Here is a 19,055-nt window from a genome sequence, read left to right as displayed (position 1 = left end):
AGCTCTGGTGGCAGAGAAAATGCTGGTTTCAGGCCTGGCTCTGCCAGTAACTCAGCTGGGTCTGGCTCCTGTCTCTGGGCCTTGGGAGCTCCTCCCTCTGGGAAGTGACGGGTGCACCCTAGTGTGCTTGCAGGCGTAGCATTCCAGGAAGCCGGAAAACTGGGCTGTAGCTATGGATTCTCATTTCCATTGGTGGGATGGAGTGGGGACTAGGCAGAGGGTCAGTTTTCAGGAAAGGGCCAGTGAGATCAGACAACATTCCAGAGGAGATGAGTATACTTTTCGCTTCCATTTCCATGGTTGATGGAGCCCAACCCAGGGAGGCAGGGAGCTGCTTTTCCCCTCTGCCCAGGGCTCTGTGACACGCTCTGACTTGGGTGCAGACTTTCCTCATGCTCTGGCCTCTCGGGGCCTTCTATCTCTGCCTGAACGCACCTGCCCCCAGCTTCTCCTCTGTGCACTGGAGAGTAGCAGCTTGGGAGCCTGGAAAGACCTTCCTCAGCTGGGTGCAGAGCCTCACTTTTCATCCTTTGGGCCAGTGGTCTCAACCAGAGTGGCTTTGCCCCGTGGGGGACATGTGGTGACGTCTGGAGACAGTTCCGGCTGTCTCTGAATGGCAGCCAGGGATGCTGCTAAACATCCTAAGTGGACAGGACAGCTTCTCACGAGAAAGAGTCATCTGACTCAAAAGGTTGTCTCTGACGTTAAGAAACCCCATCTAGACCATCTGCCTGCCAGCTGTAAAATGGGGAGGAAGTGGCCAGCTTTCCTACCAGGATGTAATCGCTTTGATAGATGATTGATGAATTTCTGCCAGGTTTTGCTTTAATGGGCTTTTTTTTCCCCCCAGGGACACGAATATTTCTGAGCATTGAGATTCTAAAGTGACTGATGGAAAAATAATGAAAGAGAATAGGCAAGGATGTTGCTCTGGACAAAAGGTGACACCGAGTGTTAAGGGTCAGCGCTGGGGTGGCAAGGATGTGCCCTGGTGATGCCGGGGAGGGCGAGGGGCTGGTTTGGGGATGTTGCTGGTGTCCAAGCTACCCCCTCCCCAGAGAAGGCCAGCAGTCAGAGCATCCCTCACAGGGAGGACCGGTAGGATGACTGGGCAGGTGGGGGGAAGTGGGAGGAGACAGGCTGGGTAGGCTGTACTGAGCTACAGGTGGCCGTGAGGACTGTCCCTGGGCTCACTGGAAGGGCTCATTGGGACGTCCCTGACCCCGCCTTCCAAAGCTGTCTTTGGTCTCAGTGTTCAGTTGGCTGGGAGTCCTCTCAGCAGTGAGCTTCGATTTGTTTCTCTCGGTTGTGGGAATATTGCAACTCCTTTCCCTTCTTCACATTGGGTAGCAGAAAGCCTAACTCCAGATGTGGGGGTCGTCTTCAGCAGGTGAGGGGGTCTGGTGGTGTTTTGTGTAACTCAAGGTCACGGGCATCCCCTGCAGTGGCCCTCGTGTTCGTCATGGGCCAGGTGGCCGTCACCTCAACACTGCCCTAGCTCATGGTGCTTGAGAAGCATCTCAATCTGAGGAGTCTGGGAGCCTCTGTATAGGCCTGACACTCATAAATCTATGTGTTTCCATCTATCTTCTCTCTAGGGGCCACTGGAGAGGGCACTGTTTAAAACGTAGCTGTAAAACACAGCTTTCACTGTCTTGCTGAAAACTCCTGAGTCACCTCAGTGCCCTCAGGAAAAGGTTCAAACTCCTTAACATGGCTTCTAAGAACACTGTAATCTGGTTTCTCAGGGGACCCCACACAACAGCTTCACTGAATAAGTGCACCTTGTGCATCTCTCGCCTGGGTCTCCGTTCCTTTGCACACGCTGTTCCCTCTGTCCGGCACACCCTTTTCATTGTGTCCCCCCTGGTGAACTCATATCCACCTGTCAAGTCCCAGCTCTGATGTTCCCTCCTTTCTGCTCCTGTCTCCTCCATGCTGCTCTCCCAGCTCCTCATAGACTTTTCTGCTCTGACTCAGACAGCTGCTCCTACTCAATGGACCCTTCTCAGGTCCAGGGACAAGGGCCTTCTCCTCTCTGCCTTTCTGTTGAAATGGAATTTAGAGAATTTTGTTTAACATCTGCTCTGGGAGAGATGTCATGCTAGGGCTTCAGCCACGTGTTTCATCGAATCCTCACAACCCTGAGAGGTAAGCATTGCTATTCCTATTTGCAGACAAGGGGGCTGAGCTCAGAGGTTAAACAAGTTGCCCCTGATCCCCCAGCATAGAATCATCATAACGGCTGACACTGAGCATTTCCCCTGGGCAAGGCACTCTTTTGGAGTTCTCTGTGTATTAACTCATATCATCTTTGCAACAGTCCTGTGCAGTGAGTACTATCATTAGATCCATTTCACAGATGAGAAAACTGAGTTCCAGAGACTTCCCTCGTGGTCCAGTGGTAAAGACTCCACACTCCCAATGCAGGGGACCCAGGTTTGATCCCTGGTCAGGAAACTAGATCCCGCATGCTGCAACTAGGCTAAAGGAGCCTGCATGCCACAACGAAGATCCCACGTGCCGCAACTAAGACCCGATGCAGCCAAATAAATAAATCAATATTAAAAATAAAAAAAAACAAAAATGAAAAGAAAAGAAAAGAAACTGAGTTCCAAGGGGACTCAAGGTCATGGAGCCAGTAGGTGGAGGAGCCAGGCTTTGAACCCAGTCAGTCTAGCCTCAGGCTAATTAGCAAGCCTAGGATTTGAACTCAGACTTACTTACGGAGAGTTGACCTATACCTATTCCTTTACCTCTCAGGAAAGCCATTGTGCCATCCTTGCACCGCTTGTGAGGGTCCCTGACAGTAGGGAGGGCCTGGAGTTCCATCCTGGTGCTCCTGCAGCTCTGCCCAGCTTCTGGAGAAGGTGGTTTTTCTGTCGAAAATACCTGTTTGTCATTCTGATGGCGCCTTCCTGCCTTGGGCCCAGCCGTGTGCTGACCGGCACTGTGGCCGCTTGGGCGTTGGTTCCCCTGAGCCCAGCAGCTTCGTGGCTGACCCCTGTCCTCCTCTGTTGCAGGACAGTGCCAGGGGGACGGGTACCGCATTGGCTTTGGCCAGTGTGCAGGAAAAGTGCTGCCTGCCCTCTCAGCGGCCTGAGGTTCTCTCTGCTTTCCTGGAAACACAAGCCTTGAGCACTGCCCTCTCCACCTCCCTGCGGGGGACCAGGGGCCCCCACTGAGGCCACAGGCCTGGTTCTTCATTCAGTAATAAATAAACCCATCGTGCTCCTTCTCCATCTGAGCCTGGCATGGCTATGAGTGTGCAGCGTCTCTTCGTGTTCTTGGTTTGACCCAGTGGGTCAAGGTGTGTACTGCTTCCTTGAGAGACATTCATTAATTTGTTTTCTAGTTTTTATTAGTGAGGCTGAGGGTCTGATGTTTCTCCTCAGACATTCCAGAGCTCCCAGTATTCTCTGGAACATGGAAAAAAGAATGGCACTTGTATTAGCTTAGAGTCCTCCAGAGAAATACAACCAAGTAGATGTGTATATAGAGAGAGACATTTATTTTAAGGAACTGGCTTATGTGATTGTAGAGGCTGGCAAGTCCAAAATCTGCAGGGTGGGCCACAGGCTCGAGACCCAGGGAAGAGCTGCAGTTTGAGTCTGAAGGTGGTCTGCTGGAGAATCCCCTCTTCCAGGGAGATCAGGCTTTTTTCTCTTAAGGCCTTCAGCGGACTAGATGAATCCCACCCATATTATGGTGGATAATCTGCTTTACTCAAAGTCCACTGACTTAGATGATAATCTCATCCGAAAACTACCTTCACAGCCACACCTAGACGGATGTTTGAACAAATATCTGAGTACCGTGGTTCAGCCAAGTTGACACATAAATTTACGCATCACGGTACCCCTCACGTTCAGTATTTCTTGGGGCCGACTGATGGACGTATGTGGGGTGCAGACTTGGTTCAAGGGCCCTGTAGCCATATCAGCACATTATGAACCTTTGGCTGAGCCCCCAAGTCAAGGGTTCACACACCTGAACTGTGAAAGGGCAGGAAAAGGGCCAGGGGCTTGCTTTTCTCCCCCTGCAAGCCCACCAGAGTCAGGAGTGTGAGTCTTGCCCCGTCTCCTCTGCCCTGACCACTGCAGACAGGCAGCCTGGTTCCTGGTGACCACAGGGGAAGAGGATGCCTGGTACACATCTTGGGCCTAATGGACCCCACACCAGGGCCTGGGAGGATGACTGAGCCTGCGGAGCCTGCCCATTAGATTATGCTACTCATTCATTCATTTATTCACCAAATCGTTACTGAGTGCCTTCTCTGTTCCAGGCACTGTACTAGGCACAAGAGGTGCAGTGGTCACAGAATAGCTGTGACTTACAATGCCCTTGTGCCCTGTGATGATTACTTCCTAGTGGAGGGAGATAGACAGGAAACAAATGGACAAGGAAAAGATACATACTATTGAAATGGAGCGGACCCTATGGTCTATGCCCCCCATGTCCTCCGCCTGCCTTCTGTCTGTGTAAAAACTTTAGCCAAAGGATAAGTTTAATCAGAGAAGGGAGAAAATGCAGAAACAAAACAGTCAAAGGAGACCAAATAATAATAGTTTAGTCATTAAGCATAGTCAAGGACCTTTAGTTCCTTCTCAAGGGCTATAGATAATTTTCTGAGCCATATCCTGTGAGCTGTCTTATAGATACTGAAACCCACACCAGGTGGAGAAGTTAACTACCTGATGACCAGACTGTATCCATGACATAAGCTGCCACAATCCTGAGAATTGGCCTCAAAGAAATGGAAACAAACCAACCCTGGAACTAAAGATTAACTGTACTTAAAACCATCAAGATGATGGTGGTCAGACCACCTATGACCAGTTTCAAGATGACTGTCAGAGCTGTTTCTGCATGTAGCCCCCTCCCTCTGTCTATAAAAGCTCTTGCCCCCTGATTGTTGGTTGGGGGGGAGTCAGCCTTAGGACAGGAGTCCGCCCTCCACCCCCACCCCCAACATCCAAAGTAAAGCAAACTTTCCTTTCCACCAGCCTTGCCTCTTCATTGGCTTTGAGTGGCTAGCAGCCGGACCCCACTTTCGGTTACACTATGACAGATGGGGATAGGTTCTATGGAACAATGGGTGCCGTTGTAAACAGGGTGGTCAGAGAAGGCCTTAGTGCCTCTGGTTCTTAGTGCTTTTTTGCTAGAAAGCTGGAGGAAGTGAGGGATCAAGGCAGATGGACATCTGGGGCAGGGTGCTCCAGGCAGAGGGTCCAGCCAGTGCAAAGACCTGAGAGTGGAGCATGTTTATCAATTCGAAGGAACATTAAGGTGTTTCTTTCTCACCTAAAAGCATTTTGGATCCAGGAAGTCTGGAGTTTGTATGGCAACTCCACAGTGTCATTAGGGACCCAGGGTCCTCATCCTCAGCACATGGGGTTCAACCTCAAGGTCACCGCATGGTGCAAAAAGCTGCTGGAGCTCCAGCCAATACACCCAAGTTCCAGGCTTGCAGAAAGAAAAAGAGGTGAGGGTTGGGGGGATGAAGGGCTGAAGGGCCCTCCTCCTAGATGAGTTAGGTACCCTTTGAGCAGCCTTCCTGGGAACCCCATACTACACTTTTCTTGCGTTTTATTGCCAAGAACATAGTCACAAGACCACACCTCATTGCAAGGATGGCCGGGAATATAGTCTTTTAACTGAACACATTGCTTCCTCAGCTTACAACCAGAGCTCGACTGCTAAAGAAGAAGGGGAGAATGGAATCCTCAGAGGTGGGGTGCAGCTCGTAGTCTCTGCCACACACAGGCTGGGAAGCATCGTGCTCTGAGGCTGAACTGGTCTTGCACAGCTGATTTTATTCCACGAAGTTGTGCACTGGGACCATGGTCTTCAATGCTTTGCTGATTTCAGTGGAAATCCTGTACAGTAAGTTCCCTGCATACAAATGAGTTCCATACCAAGGGTGCGTTCGTAAGTCCAATTTGTTCGAAAGTCCAACAAAGTTAGCCTAGGTGCCCAACTAACACAATCGGCTGTATACTGCTGCTTTTCACTTGCTTCCAGACATCCTGGGCTTGAAATAAAGATACTGTACTACTGTACTCTATACAGTACTGCACAGTAAAGTGCACAAAAGCACAACCACTTGTAGAGGATGCGTGCATGTGACAATATACTCCAGACACATGAACTAACAACGTGATTGGACATGCAAACGCACGTTCACATCTTTGAAAGTTCACAACTTGAAGCTTCGTATGTAGGGGACTTACTGTAGAGTCACCAGGGTCTCCCAGAGCCCTACTATCTAGATAAGATTGATCCAAACATGTATTCTCTGAATTTGGAAGACCGAAGTCATCCTTGGGTTTGTTCTGAATTCCTGTGGGCTGTGTTCCCAGGGCCACCTCTGCTCCTGCTTGCTTCACTGAAATCTCTGTTCTCTACCTTGTGTTTGGAATTGTTCCCTTAGCTCTATCTCCTGGCATCAGCATGCATGAGTGACCCGTCTTGTTTTCCTCATCTAAATACACCTAAAGAGCTATTGCACATGGCAGATCTTCACCAGAGGTCCCTGGGTCGTGGGTAAAAGTCATCTAAAATCATTATCAATCCACTTGCCCGCTGGCACCAGAGAGTGCTGATGCCAGCTATGGAGATCACATACTTATCCCCTCACTGTGCATTTAATGGGCTTAGGGGCTGGTGATGCTGGATGAACCTGCTGGATCTGGCCCTGGAGTCTGAGAAACACACAGGGTGGATGTTAATAGGGGGTCTGGCGTGGGATTTCTCCAATGATTACTTTCCCTTAACCTTCAGCAACATGAGCCTCTTTGTTTTCCAGCCTCAATCTCGAAATTCCCATTGCCAGGTCCACATGAGAAGTGAATTTAATAGTCTTTAGTTCGGGAACCGAGCTCACTGAAACCTACCTGTGTATAATGGTAATGAAACAGACAAAAATGCTTTTCATGGTCAAATCTTCTCTTTTTAACAATGGTATGTTAAGAACTAGAGACGTTTGATCAAATAGATGGAGCTGACAGATCCGGTGATGAACATCCCAAGGCAAATTGGCTGTAATTATCACTGTATCTTCCTTATTAATTATTACTTTGTTCACACTTCGTGTTTTAACCATTGGCCCATGATGAATCTAAATGGATGACTATGCAACTGAGAATAGAATCCTTTTCTTTTTTTGTGTGTGGTACGCGGGCCTCTCACTATTGTGGCCTCTCCCGTTGCGGAGCACAGGCTCCAGACGCGCAGGCTCAGCGGCCATGGCTCACGGGCCCAGCCACTCCGCGGCATGTGGGATCCTCCCGGACCGGGGCATGAACCCGTGTCCCCTGCATCGGCAGGCGGACTCTCAACCACTGAGCCACCAGGGAAGCCCTAGAATCCATTTTAAACTTCACTTGAGGAGGAGGAGCAAGCCCAGTGATGTTTCTGCCAGATTGCGGCCTGCTGGAGTTTTTGCTGGAGGGTGTCAGAGGGAGCCAGCTGGACTCACGGGCGTGCCACTATCCTGAGCATGGCAGGCACTGGGTACCAGGGCCCAGAAGCCCCTGCCCTGGGCAGGTGGGGAGCAAGGAAAGAGGAGCCTTGTTGCTTTCACCATGGGACTTCCCTGCCCTGCGCCTGCTCACTCACACTGGTTTACCTTAAAATGCCATTTAGAGGGCTTCCCTGGTGGCGCAGCGGTTGAGAATCCACCTGCCAATGCAGGGGACACAGGTTTGAGCCCTGGTCTGGGAGGATCCAACATGCCGCGGAGCAACTAGGCCCGTGAGCCACAACTACTGAGCCTGCATGTCTGGAGCCCGTGCTCCGCAACAAGAGAGGCCACGATAGTGAGAGGCCTGCGCACCGTGATGAAGAGTGGCCCCCGCTCTCCGCAACTAGAGAAAGCCCTCGCACAGAAATGAAGACCCAACACAGCCAAAAATAAATAAATAAATTTTTTTAAAATGCCATTTAGAGCTATTCTGAGGATGAGGGTAGATTTGGGCCAAGATAATGTTTTGAAGACAAGGGAACTTTAGGATTTCTTTTTTTTGGCTCCACCCCTCAGCATGTGCGATCCTAGTTCCCCGACCAGGGATCGAACCCACGCCCCCTGCATCGGAAGCGCGGGGTCTTAACCACTGGGCCACCAGGGAAGTCTGGGAACTTTAGGATTTTAAGTATCATAATTAATAATTATCTCAAAGAGTCTCAATACAAAAATGGACCTCCAAAGTGTTTACATTTAAAATTTTCTTTTCTTTCTTTAGTTTGGGAGCGTGTTCCTTTTAGCAACCCCAGAAAAATTAATGTGGCAGGGTTGCATTCCACAGTAAGAGTTTGTTTTCTCTGTATCTCTCTCTCTCTGTCCTCTCTGATACCCCAGGGCTGAGGGAGAGGCAGAAAGTTACTCAAAGAACTACTGATCTATGGGAGATGGTTACAAATGATGGTTGCTTGAAGGGTCTGTTTTGTCTGCTTGGCTTTGGTTTTTTTCTGCTCTTAGAGAGAAACTAAATAAGACTGGGGCCAGTCTTATTTTGAGGCTGTCTGCCAACAGCACACAAAACCTGGAACAATAAGACCTTTCTTGAAGCGGGATCTGGATGGAACATCTCTGTGTCTACAGAGGACTTGATCCCAGAGATGAATACACTATTGCTGTCTGTGATTTTTGAGCAATGTCTGTCTTCATTAGATTTTAAGCTCTTGGGGGCAGAGTCAGCTTTTGCTCGTGGAAAGTTCTTCATTACCTAGCACAGAGTAGGCACTCAATATATACTTGTTAAATAAATGAATGAATATCTGGGAGATTATTGGGGACAGGGATTATGTTGTATTCATAAGTCCACCCCTGCTTGGCCAAGAATACACATGGAGACGCACTTATGTCTCAATATTTAAGAGCTACAAGTGAAGCTACAAACTATTAAATACTCTCTATTCTCCTACCTTGGCATACACATTTTCATAATTACAAAACAAAAATATTTGCAAAGCTATGGTTTTTATATGATTGAAAACTGGCAAAATATCAAATATAAATAAATATAATTATCATTGCACTTGAAGAGTGTTGATGGGCTGGTGATGTTGGAATGAGCATTAAAGATGTACAAATTCATGAATTGCTATATCAGTATTTTTAAAATAAAATTTTATTTTTTAAAAATTTTAGTTTTTCTTGCCTTAATTTCATTAGAATCACTAATTATCCTATCTTAATCAAGCTTTTCACATAATTTGGGTTTTACTGACAGACTAATGTAAATGATTACAAAGTAAATTGAGTTATACTCAAAGTATATGAAGTGTAAATATTTTCATCAACACCTTAAATGTTAAAAATTGAAAAATGTACTTTATATTCATTTCCAGTTATTTTTCTTTGACATTCAAAATTATCTATTAAAATGAAAAGGCAAGATACAAATTATAATTAAAGAACATCAGCATTTCATATCAAGCTTATTTAAATCAAGTTGAAATGTCTAAATTTATTTTTTTAATTTGATTAAATCCTATTAAGTGCTTTTTATAAAAATAAAACTATTCATAATCCTAGTGTTCAGTGTCCATCTGGTTGCCAAAGTAAAGAATTAGTATCACGCTCCATTTATGTTATGTCGAGACTTATGTACATATAAATTAATATGAATTAGTTAACATTGCAAAATGTTCCCTAATTGCCATGTGCAGCTGTTGTGAATCCCGTGCCAGAACCACAAATTGGAAAACAATCAAGAAAATGAATTTTGGGTAGGACCGAAAAATGACACAGGTTGGGGCAAGAATCAGTTGTATCCGTGCTAGGAGGAAGTATTGAGTGACCTAATCCATCTCTTCTCTTACCAAAGTGCTTTCACTCCCCCGCACCCCCGCAGGAGGGAGGACGCCCCCATCGCCAGCGCTAGCAGTGACCCAACACACGGCTGTGTGGCATTCACATAGGCACTTTTATTTTGAGGACGCAGCCCAGAGGTGTGAAGAGGCGCTCCCCTGGGGTCTGGGCAGTATTACTCTTGAGAGGTTACATAGGATACAGGTGGGGCCGCATCAGGATGAGTCCCAAGGGGAGAGGGGCCCGCGTGCTCTTGAATATATTCATTTGTGTGTGTATGTTTGTGATATGTTGAGCCCTCCGGGGCATGGATCCCAGGGAAAGCCCGCCTATTCCCCAAGCCTAAGGGCACTATTGCTTCTTTACCTCCATCTCTGGACCCGCCACTGTCTCTGATAGTTTTTTATAAACGAAGAGACTTGTTCATTTCACATAGCGAGTGAGTGGCAGAGCTGAGACTGGATTCCACAACTTTGAACTTCTAGGGCAACACTTTTCTCAGCCTGGCAAATTGCGGTGTTTTGTGGGGGTTTTTTGAGAAATGGTAACATTTTATTACCATTAAAACAAATCTTTTTATTTGGAAATAATTTCAAACTTACAGAAAACTTGCAAGAATTAGGATAGTATAAAGAACACCATATAAAGACCACACCAGAAGTCTCTGGCCATATTTAACTAGTGTTAAATTTTACCCCATTTGCTGTGTTATTTGTGCTCTCTCTCTTTACATGTACATATGTTTATACTCTCCAATATGATATATGTAAATGTATATACTCAGACTAGTTTTTCTGTACCATTTAAGGGTAATTTACATTATGGTCCTTTATTCTTAAATACTTCCGAGTGTATTCTTAGCACAGGAATATTTTCTTTTTTTAATGTTTATTTTATTTATTTATCTGTTTTTTATTTATTTATTTGTTTATTAACATCTTTATTGGAGCATAATTGCTTTACAATATTGTGTTAGTTTCTACTGTATAACATAGTGAATCAGCTATATGTATACATATATCCCCATATATCCTCTCTCTTGCATCTCCCTCCCAGCCTCCCTATCCCACCCCTCCAGGTGGACACAAAGCACCGAGCTGATCTCCCTGTGCTATGCGGCTGCTTCCCACGAGCTATCTATTTGACATTTGGTAGTGTATGTATGTCAATGCTACTCTCTCACTTTGTGCACAGGGATATTTTCTTACATAACCACAGTACCACTATCAACCTCATGAAATTTAACATTGAGGCTGTCAAATTGTGGAACAGTGGTTGGAACTTTGATTTTGACCCATGGAAGTGAGCTTCCTAAGAGCAGGGCTGTGCTTGACTCATCTTTGTGTTCAAACCCCCCATTAAACAGTAGCTGCTCATAAATGTGTGTGGCATTGTATCAAGGAGTTCCCTGTTTCACAGCTATAAGCTCAACACAAAGCTCTTCTTTCAAATTATCTTAGAGCTGTATTTGGTAATCTAAGAGAAGGAAACAGTCATGTGCATAAGAATGGTCATTGAAGCACTGCTTATGTAGCCCAAATTTCAGCCTGCTGGGTGTCATCCCATCTTTTAGCCCTCTGGGGTCATTCTTTCCTTAGTATATATTCATAGGAAGCCAGAGCCCCCATTCTACCTTCAGGGTGAAACCCAACATTTCCCCATTTGATGGGCTGTTATGAAATGGGGCTGGCTGATACTACAGAGTATAATTATGGGGGGGAGGCATGTATCAACCAGCTGCTTCTCTGTGTAGTTAGGCTGAAGGCTTCTGAGTTCTGTGGTTCCTCTTAATTATTGTATCAGGACCAGAGGGCACTCCTTTTCTTGGAGAAGGGAGTACAACAGAACTTAGCAAGGTCACCCAGTCCTTGGTGCAGAAGGGAGGAGAGATAGTGAGCGAGACTTTGTAAGAAGCCCAAGGGGCATCAGTGACAGACACTCTGATCCCCTCTCTGAAGTATTCAAAGTTAGAGAGTTGGTTTTGGAGCACTCGGCGGGCCATGCCTAAGATCTGTTGGCAGGGAAGAGCATCCAGGGCTCAGTGTAGGTTATTCTCTCTCAAGCTTTCCAGGTGATTCTGATGCACGCTAAAGTTTGAGAACCGCTGTACCAGAAAATACTTTCTACTGCATTCCAATTAATAAAGATAATAGGTTCTGCATCTGGGGACGCTCGCAGCACACTGCACCCGGCCCAGCTTCTTTCAAAATGTCTACCGTTCTTGAAATTCTCTGCAAGCTCAGCTTGGAGGGTGATCACTCCACACCTCCAAGTGCATATGGGTCAGTCAAAGCGTACACCAACTTTGATGCTGAGTGGGATGCTCTGAACACTGAAACGGCCATCAAGACTAAAAATGTGGATGAGGTAACCATCATTAACATTTTGACCAACCGCAGCAATGAACAGAGACAGAATATTGCCTTCGCCTACCAGAGAAGGACCAAAAAGGAACTTGCATCAGTACTGAAGTCAGCCTTGTCCAGCCACCTGGAGACAGTGATTTGGGGCCTATTGAAAACACCTGCTCAGTATGATGCTTCCGATCTGAAAGCCTCCATGAAGGGGCTGGGGACCGATGAGGACTCCCTCATTGAGATCATCTGCTCAAGGACCAACCAGGAGCTACAGGAAATCAACAGAGTCTGCAAGGAAGTGTACAAGACCGATCTGGAGAAGGATATCATTTCCGACACATCTGGTGACTTCCGCAAGCTGATGATTGCCCTCACGAAGGGTCAAAGAGCAGAGGATGGCTCTGTCATTGATTATGAACTGATTGACCAAGATGCCTGGGATCTCTATGATGCTGGCATGAAGAAGAGAGGAACTAATGTTCCCAAGTGGATCAGCATCATGACCGAGCAGAACATGTGCCACCTCCAGAAAGTATTTGAAAGGTACAAGAGCTGCAGCCCTTATGACATGCTGGAGAGCATCAAGAAGGAGGTCAGAGGAGACCTGGAAAATGCCTTCCTGAACGGAGTCCAGTGCATTCAGACAAAGCCCCTGTATTTTGCTGACAGACTGTACAACTCCATGAAGGGCAAGGGCACTCACGATAAGGTCCTGATTAGAATCATGATCTCCCACAGTGAAGTGGTCATGTTGAAAAGTAGATCTGAATTCAAGAAAAAGTATGGCAAGTCCCTATACTATTACATTCAGCAAGACACCAAAGGCGACTACCAGAAAGTGCTGCTGTACCTGCGTGGTAGGGATGACTGAAGCCCGCAATGGCCCAAGGGTCCAGGATGGCTGCTCCGTGCTCCCAGCTACCAGTTCTACACAATCAGCTTGTGGCTCTCAGTCCCCTTGTGCCCATCCCTGGGAGGATGACGTTAGCACTGCCCACCCCACCCGCTCCATCCTTAGTTTAGTTGCCTCAGCATTACCTGGCTTTCCGATCTAGTCTCTCTTTATAGTCAAAGAAATGAACATTCCAAGGAGTTGGAAGTGAAATCTATGATGTGAAACACTTTGCCTTCTGAGTACTGTGTCATAAACAGATGAATAAACTGAATTTTTACTTTAGGAAAAAAAAATAAAGGTAATAAAAAAGAGTTCACCTTCATCGGGCAGGGGACAGTGGTACCCCTTAATTGCATTACCTCAGGGATTTGCCATTTTCCTTCTCTCTGTTGTATTGTAGGGGCCCTGATCATCTTAACAACCCACAGAACTTCATGAGTGTCTATTATATAGATGACATTATGCTAACCGGCTCTGGTGAAGTAGCAAGCAACACACATGGCACATGCTTGCGAGAGGGTGAGAGAAAACCCTTATGGAAGTCCAGGAACCTGCCATATTGGAGAACTTTCTAGCATTCCAGCAGTCAGGGGCATGTTGGGATATTCCCTCTTAGGTGAGAAACCTTGCTTTTCCTTGCATCATCCATCATGAAGAAAGAGGCTCCATGGATGATGGGCCTCTTTGGGTTTTTGAGGCAATGTGGAGCACATTTGTGTGTGCCACTCTGGTGCATTTACTGGGTACGTCATAGGCTGCTGGTTCGGAATGGGACCCAGAGCAATCAAAGGCTCTAGAATGGTTCAGGCTGTGATGAAAGCTACCTGCTCAATTGAGCCTTAAGACCCAGCAGACCCAATGGTACAGGAAGTGTCTGTGGCAGATAAAGATGCTGTTGGGAGCTTCTGACTTTCCCCAGTAGGAGATTCAGAGTGCTGACCCAACTGCAGTAAGATTGGAAGAGAGGACTCAAGGCAGTCTTGAGGAGATTTATGTAGAAGGATGTCTTTGAAGGAGCCCTGAATGTGAAGATATTCATGTGCCACCTAAATGTCTATCAAAAGGTATCCATTGCAGAGAAGGCTGTCAATATTCAGGTGGACACAATGACCCAACCTGGGGATGCCTTCCCCTCTCCACTCTGGTGTGTTCTCAGTGGTACTGTGAACAAAGTGACCGTAGTGGAAGGAATGGAGGCTGTACATGGGTTTAACAACATGGGCTTTCCCTCACTAAGGCTCACCTGGTTGGTTTCCAACACTTCTGGGTATGCACCCTGCACAGGATGAAGCCAATGCCCAGCCCCTGATACACGGCATCCTTCCCCAGGGATGGGTCTTGCGAGACAGGCCAGCCACCACTGGCAAAGTTGATTACACTGGACCCCTTCCATCATGGAGGGTGGTGGGAATAGATTCGTATTCTGCATACCTCTGCCCCCCTCGCCGTTTGTAGTCTTTCATTTATCTCAGTGTATCTCACAAACATGACCTTAAACCAGACAACCCATGTTTCTTGTTTGTTTGTTTTTTAAAGTTTTTTTTTATGTGGACCATTTTTAAAGTCTTTATTGAATTTGTTACAATATTGCTTCTGTTCTATGTTTTGGTTTTTTGGCCCTGAGGCATGTGGGATCTTAGCTCCCTGACCAGGGATCGAACTCGCACCTCCTGCATTGGAAGGCGAAGTCTTAGCCACTGGACCGCCAGGGAATTCCCTGAGAACTCATTTGTGAAGGAAGTGCAGCTGTGGGTTCATGTCCAGGAAATTCACTGGTTTACCACATGCCTCATCACCCAGAAGCAGTTGGCTTGAGTGACATTTAGAATGGCCTGTGGAAGGCTCAGGTATGGTGGCTGACCTACAGGATGCAGTCTTCACCTTAAACCAGAGACCAGTATACGTTGGCATCTTCCCTTGAGCTGGATGATGCTAGTCTGGGAACCAAGGGATGGAAGCGAGAGTGATTCCTCTCACTATGATACCTAATAACCCAGTTATAGAATTTGTGTTTTCCATCCTGTGACCTTGGACTTGGTGGGTTTGGAAATTCCTAGTAACAAAGAAGAAATATTTCCACCAGGGAACATAGTCATGGGTCTGTTAAATTGGAAACCGAGATCATCCTGTAGCCATTTGGGTCTCCTCATCTTGGACTAGGAGGTGGAGAAGGGGATCCCTGTGCTGTCAGGGTGATTTATTCCAATATCTCAGAAGAAATGGTATTGCTCCACAATGAGGGCAAGGAGGACTAGCTCTGGAACCCAGGGATTCACTGGGGAATCTCTCGTTATTTCTCATCCCATATCCTACTCTGTAGGTCTGGGGTGGGGGCATGTATTTAGATTCCTAGCAAACTCCCCAGTGATGCTGAGGCTATCCGTCCTACGACCGCAGCATGACTAGCACTGTCCTAGGGCACCTGTTCTCTCCTGAGCATTCAAAAATGCTTCCAGGTGAGGCCTTCAAGGCCTTGTCAAGTTCTTTGAGGGGGTGGGGATCTGTGGAAACTGGCAACCAAAAAAAAGACAGGGCACCAAGAATTTGGATCCTCTATGAAGGAAGATTTGGGTCATTCCACTGGATAAAAGACTCCAGCAGTGGAGGGACTGCCAGAAGGTAGAGGGGATATGGAATGGGTGGCAGAAGAATGACACTGTGGTTGTCAACCTAGGCCTCCTGACCAGCCATAGAAGAGGGGACTCTAGCAGCTATGCTTTATATGAATCGTTTCATTCACTCACCTACAAGTGGATACATTACAATGTAAGTTCCCGGGAAGCGGAACTAAACTGATAGCAGCCTCAGACAATGTGGTTGTTGATGGGAATTTATATTTCCCCTATGTTGGGGACATATATAGTTTCCCCAACCACGATGAATGCTGAGTGGTAATAGGGGTGCACTGTACTGGTTAGTTTTCGTTTGCTCTAGTTTGCTAATATATATGAAGGATATCATCCAGAGTCCCCTGTCCTTTAGCTTCTGTTCTTGGCTGATGGCATAGGAGATTAGAGGGCAGAAGGTGAGAAATCAAGGTATATATTCTCTTCTCACTGGGTTGCATTTTGATTGTCTACCTGTGGCCATGGCTTTTGTTGGAGGACTCCTCTCCCACTGCTACAGCTTCCACTGGATTCTGAGAACACCCCCTCCCCTTGTCGCTTCAGGCCCAAGTGGTAATAGACTCACCCTGTTGCCCATCCATGGGTATTTTGCCAACCCCCTTAGTTTCCCTTAACCCTGCCCAACCTCTGTAAATATTCTTTCATTAAACCCTCTTCATTTAATGCTTTGGGTGTGCATCCCTTTCCTGCTAGGTTTCTGAGTGATACGGGTCCCAAAGACAAACTCCCCAGGAAGGAGGGAGAGTCTTAGCTGATGATGATCAAGGACGTGAGGATTCAGGGGGCCGGTTGGTGTGGTCGTGGCCGTCCTGTCCCCCTGAACACAGTTGGCTGTACTGTTTGGACAGAACGACTGGACATGTGAATGTGGACCAGTGAGCTTAGCTCGAGCACCTCTCAGCAGACTGGGCTATAAACCAAAGAGGGCCCTGCAGGTTGTCATCCATCACACATGTAGGACACATCTTCAACAGCTAGACTGCAGGGTGTGAAACCACACTAGTGGACACACCAGGCTTTGAAATTCTCTCTACCTGACATTTGGAAGCAGGACCAGCTCCATTTTTTTTTTTTTTTTTTTTTGCGGTACATGGGCCTCTCACTGCCGTGGCCTCTCCCGTTGCGGAGCACAGGCTCCGGACGTGCAGGCTCAGTGGCCATGGCTCACGGGCCTAGCCGCTCCATGGCATGTGGGATCTTCCCAGACCGGGGCACGAACCCATGTCCCCTGCATCGGCAGGTGGACTCTCAACCACTGCGCCACCAGGGAAGCCCTAGGACCAGCTCCTTTTGGATTGACTTAGCCTTGAAATTCTGGGACAATTTTATAGGCGAGGGAGTCACGGGTCTTTCAATTCAATAAGAGCATGTAGATATTTGAGCAACTAATTGGAAAAAATGAAATAGAGATGATGGGACTCGATATACCACGCTGGTAAAACGAGTGTGCTATTATTCACATCAGCCTATCTGAGCATTCTCAGAGGTCACATTTATGCTAGCAACCGTCATTCTGATGTTTTAAAATTAATTTTTCTTGGACTCTAGTTGCTTTCTGATTTCCTGCTTCTGCTTATTTCTGCCACCTCACTTGTCCCTGGGATGACTATCCCTTTCCAGATTACATTTCTTCACGTTGACCACCTTCCAGAGGTCTTTATTGCCCCCAAATACCACAACCACAAAGTGGATTGTGTATCAGACTTTACTGAGGATTTGGAGTAACATGGAGGGATTGTAGCAGAGCACAGAACAGGCAACAACGTAAAATCAACCACAAGACACCACTGTCTGCAAAATCCTTCACCCTTTCCCTGCCGCAGGGAGTTTCTCTCTGATCATATTTTGCCTTAAGTCCTGGATTAGGGCCAATGCCACAGATGCTTTTCATTTGCTCTCTGCCAGCTTCCAGTCTTCAAAAATTCTCTTCATTTCTTTTGCTGGCCAGTTTACCTCTCCATACCAAACCCCAAACTTCATCTCAGCTAGCTAGAAACTGGCTAAGATGCTCTGATGACAAAGGACCATCTCCTCCATCCTTTAGCAGCTAAAGCAACAATGAAGCTTGAAATTTCAGTTGGTTTTTCCCCTAATATGATCAAATGTTTAGATGGCTCTTCGTCCCCCATGTGTCTCTAAGGTGGAGGGGGTGTTATTTAAATATTTATTCTCCACCAACCTGAGGAAGCCCAGGGTTCGTCATATCTGTCTTTAGCTTGCTTTCTTTCTTTTTTTTTAATTTTGCAACATGTATAATAGGGAAAATGGAGGCAATCCAAGTACTTATTAATAGGACTCTGGATAACTATGTACATGCACTAGATGGCATGGTTTATAGCCAGTAAAATGATAAATAGGAAGACTGTAGCAGAAACATGCTTATGATGAAATGTTAGGAGATATTGATTTAAATGATGTAACCAAAGCTTTTTATGAGAAAAATATCTTGCACGTGGACAAGGATTAGAAGGGAACACATGGACACACAATAGAAATCACTATTTTGTGGAGGCTTGGATTTGGGGTGATTTTGAAATTTTCCATCTTTTTCTGAAATGTTATTTCCCTCTGCCACCAAAAAAAGAGTCAAGAGATAGAGTGGGAAATATTAGAGAATCTAGGTGTGGAAAAGAAATAATTGAGACCAAAGGATCCCCAGGGCAGTGCTTCTCAAATTTTAACAGGGATACAAATCGCTTGGTAGATCTTGCTAAGAGATTCCTGGGCCCCATCTCCAGAGACTGTGATTTTGTAGGTCTGGAGTAGGGATCCATGATTCTGGATTTCTAACAAGCCCCTCAATGTTGGACATGCTATTTGTCCTTCATCATGGTTTGAGTAGCATGGCCCTCAGGCACCTGTTTTTCACTCCTGAGAGCTCTAAAGTATCTCCAAATGAGGTCTTCAAGACCTCTTCTTGTTCCTTGGGATCTGTTATTAACTGATTGGGCATTGGTTCTGATTTGCATTGTAAATCCATGCTGATGAGCTTTTCACAGAAGTGCTTGGTATCTCTGAGGTAGGCTGCAGAGTGAAGGCTGCTGCTAGGCCTGAGGCAATGTACAAGGTCCTTGCTCTAGATCCTCCCCTCATACAGAGCCTCCAATGCACCTTGGTCCACTGCCTTTGCCAGCTGTCCCTTTGTGCATCCCACACAGTGGGGGTGTGGAGGGAGGAACAGCTGGATATGCCCTGGAAAGCTGTCTGAGCAGCTGTGGGCTTGTTCACTTTCAGGGATCACCTAGTAGTGATGGTGTTTTGGAAACCCACTTCCCAGGTGACCTGGGATGGAGTGGGACCCATGGCTGGGATGCAGGTGGTGGGAAGGGAGCCTTGAGCTTCTTCACAGCTGCAGGGCACTT

General features: G+C 46.7%; 2 protein-coding genes across 2 annotated transcripts in view; both read left to right on the top strand.

Moving 5' to 3' along the window:
• Window positions 1–3,219, top strand: part of FAH (fumarylacetoacetate hydrolase) — a 34,284-nt gene extending 31,065 nt beyond the window's left edge. Inside the window, exon 14 of the mRNA XM_060095369.1 lies at window positions 3,024–3,219. Coding sequence (XP_059951352.1) covers window positions 3,024–3,103 — 80 coding nt within the window. The 3' untranslated portion in view covers window positions 3,104–3,219. The remainder of the gene's footprint in view (window positions 1–3,023) is intronic.
• An 8,761-nt stretch (window positions 3,220–11,980) lies between these two features.
• LOC132487632 (annexin A2-like) lies at window positions 11,981–13,042 on the top strand. Its single transcript, XM_060095368.1, has one exon. The coding sequence runs from the start codon at window positions 12,023–12,025 to the stop codon at window positions 13,040–13,042; it is 1,020 nt and encodes a 339-aa protein (XP_059951351.1). The 5' UTR covers window positions 11,981–12,022.
• The last annotated feature ends 6,013 nt before the right edge of the window (window positions 13,043–19,055 follow it).

This window comes from Mesoplodon densirostris, chromosome 4, assembly GCF_025265405.1.
Source record: "Mesoplodon densirostris isolate mMesDen1 chromosome 4, mMesDen1 primary haplotype, whole genome shotgun sequence".
NCBI classification, from domain to species: Eukaryota; Metazoa; Chordata; class Mammalia; order Artiodactyla; family Ziphiidae; genus Mesoplodon; species Mesoplodon densirostris.
Note: the sequence above shows the minus strand (reverse complement) of the source record. Positions and strands in the feature narration are given on the sequence as shown.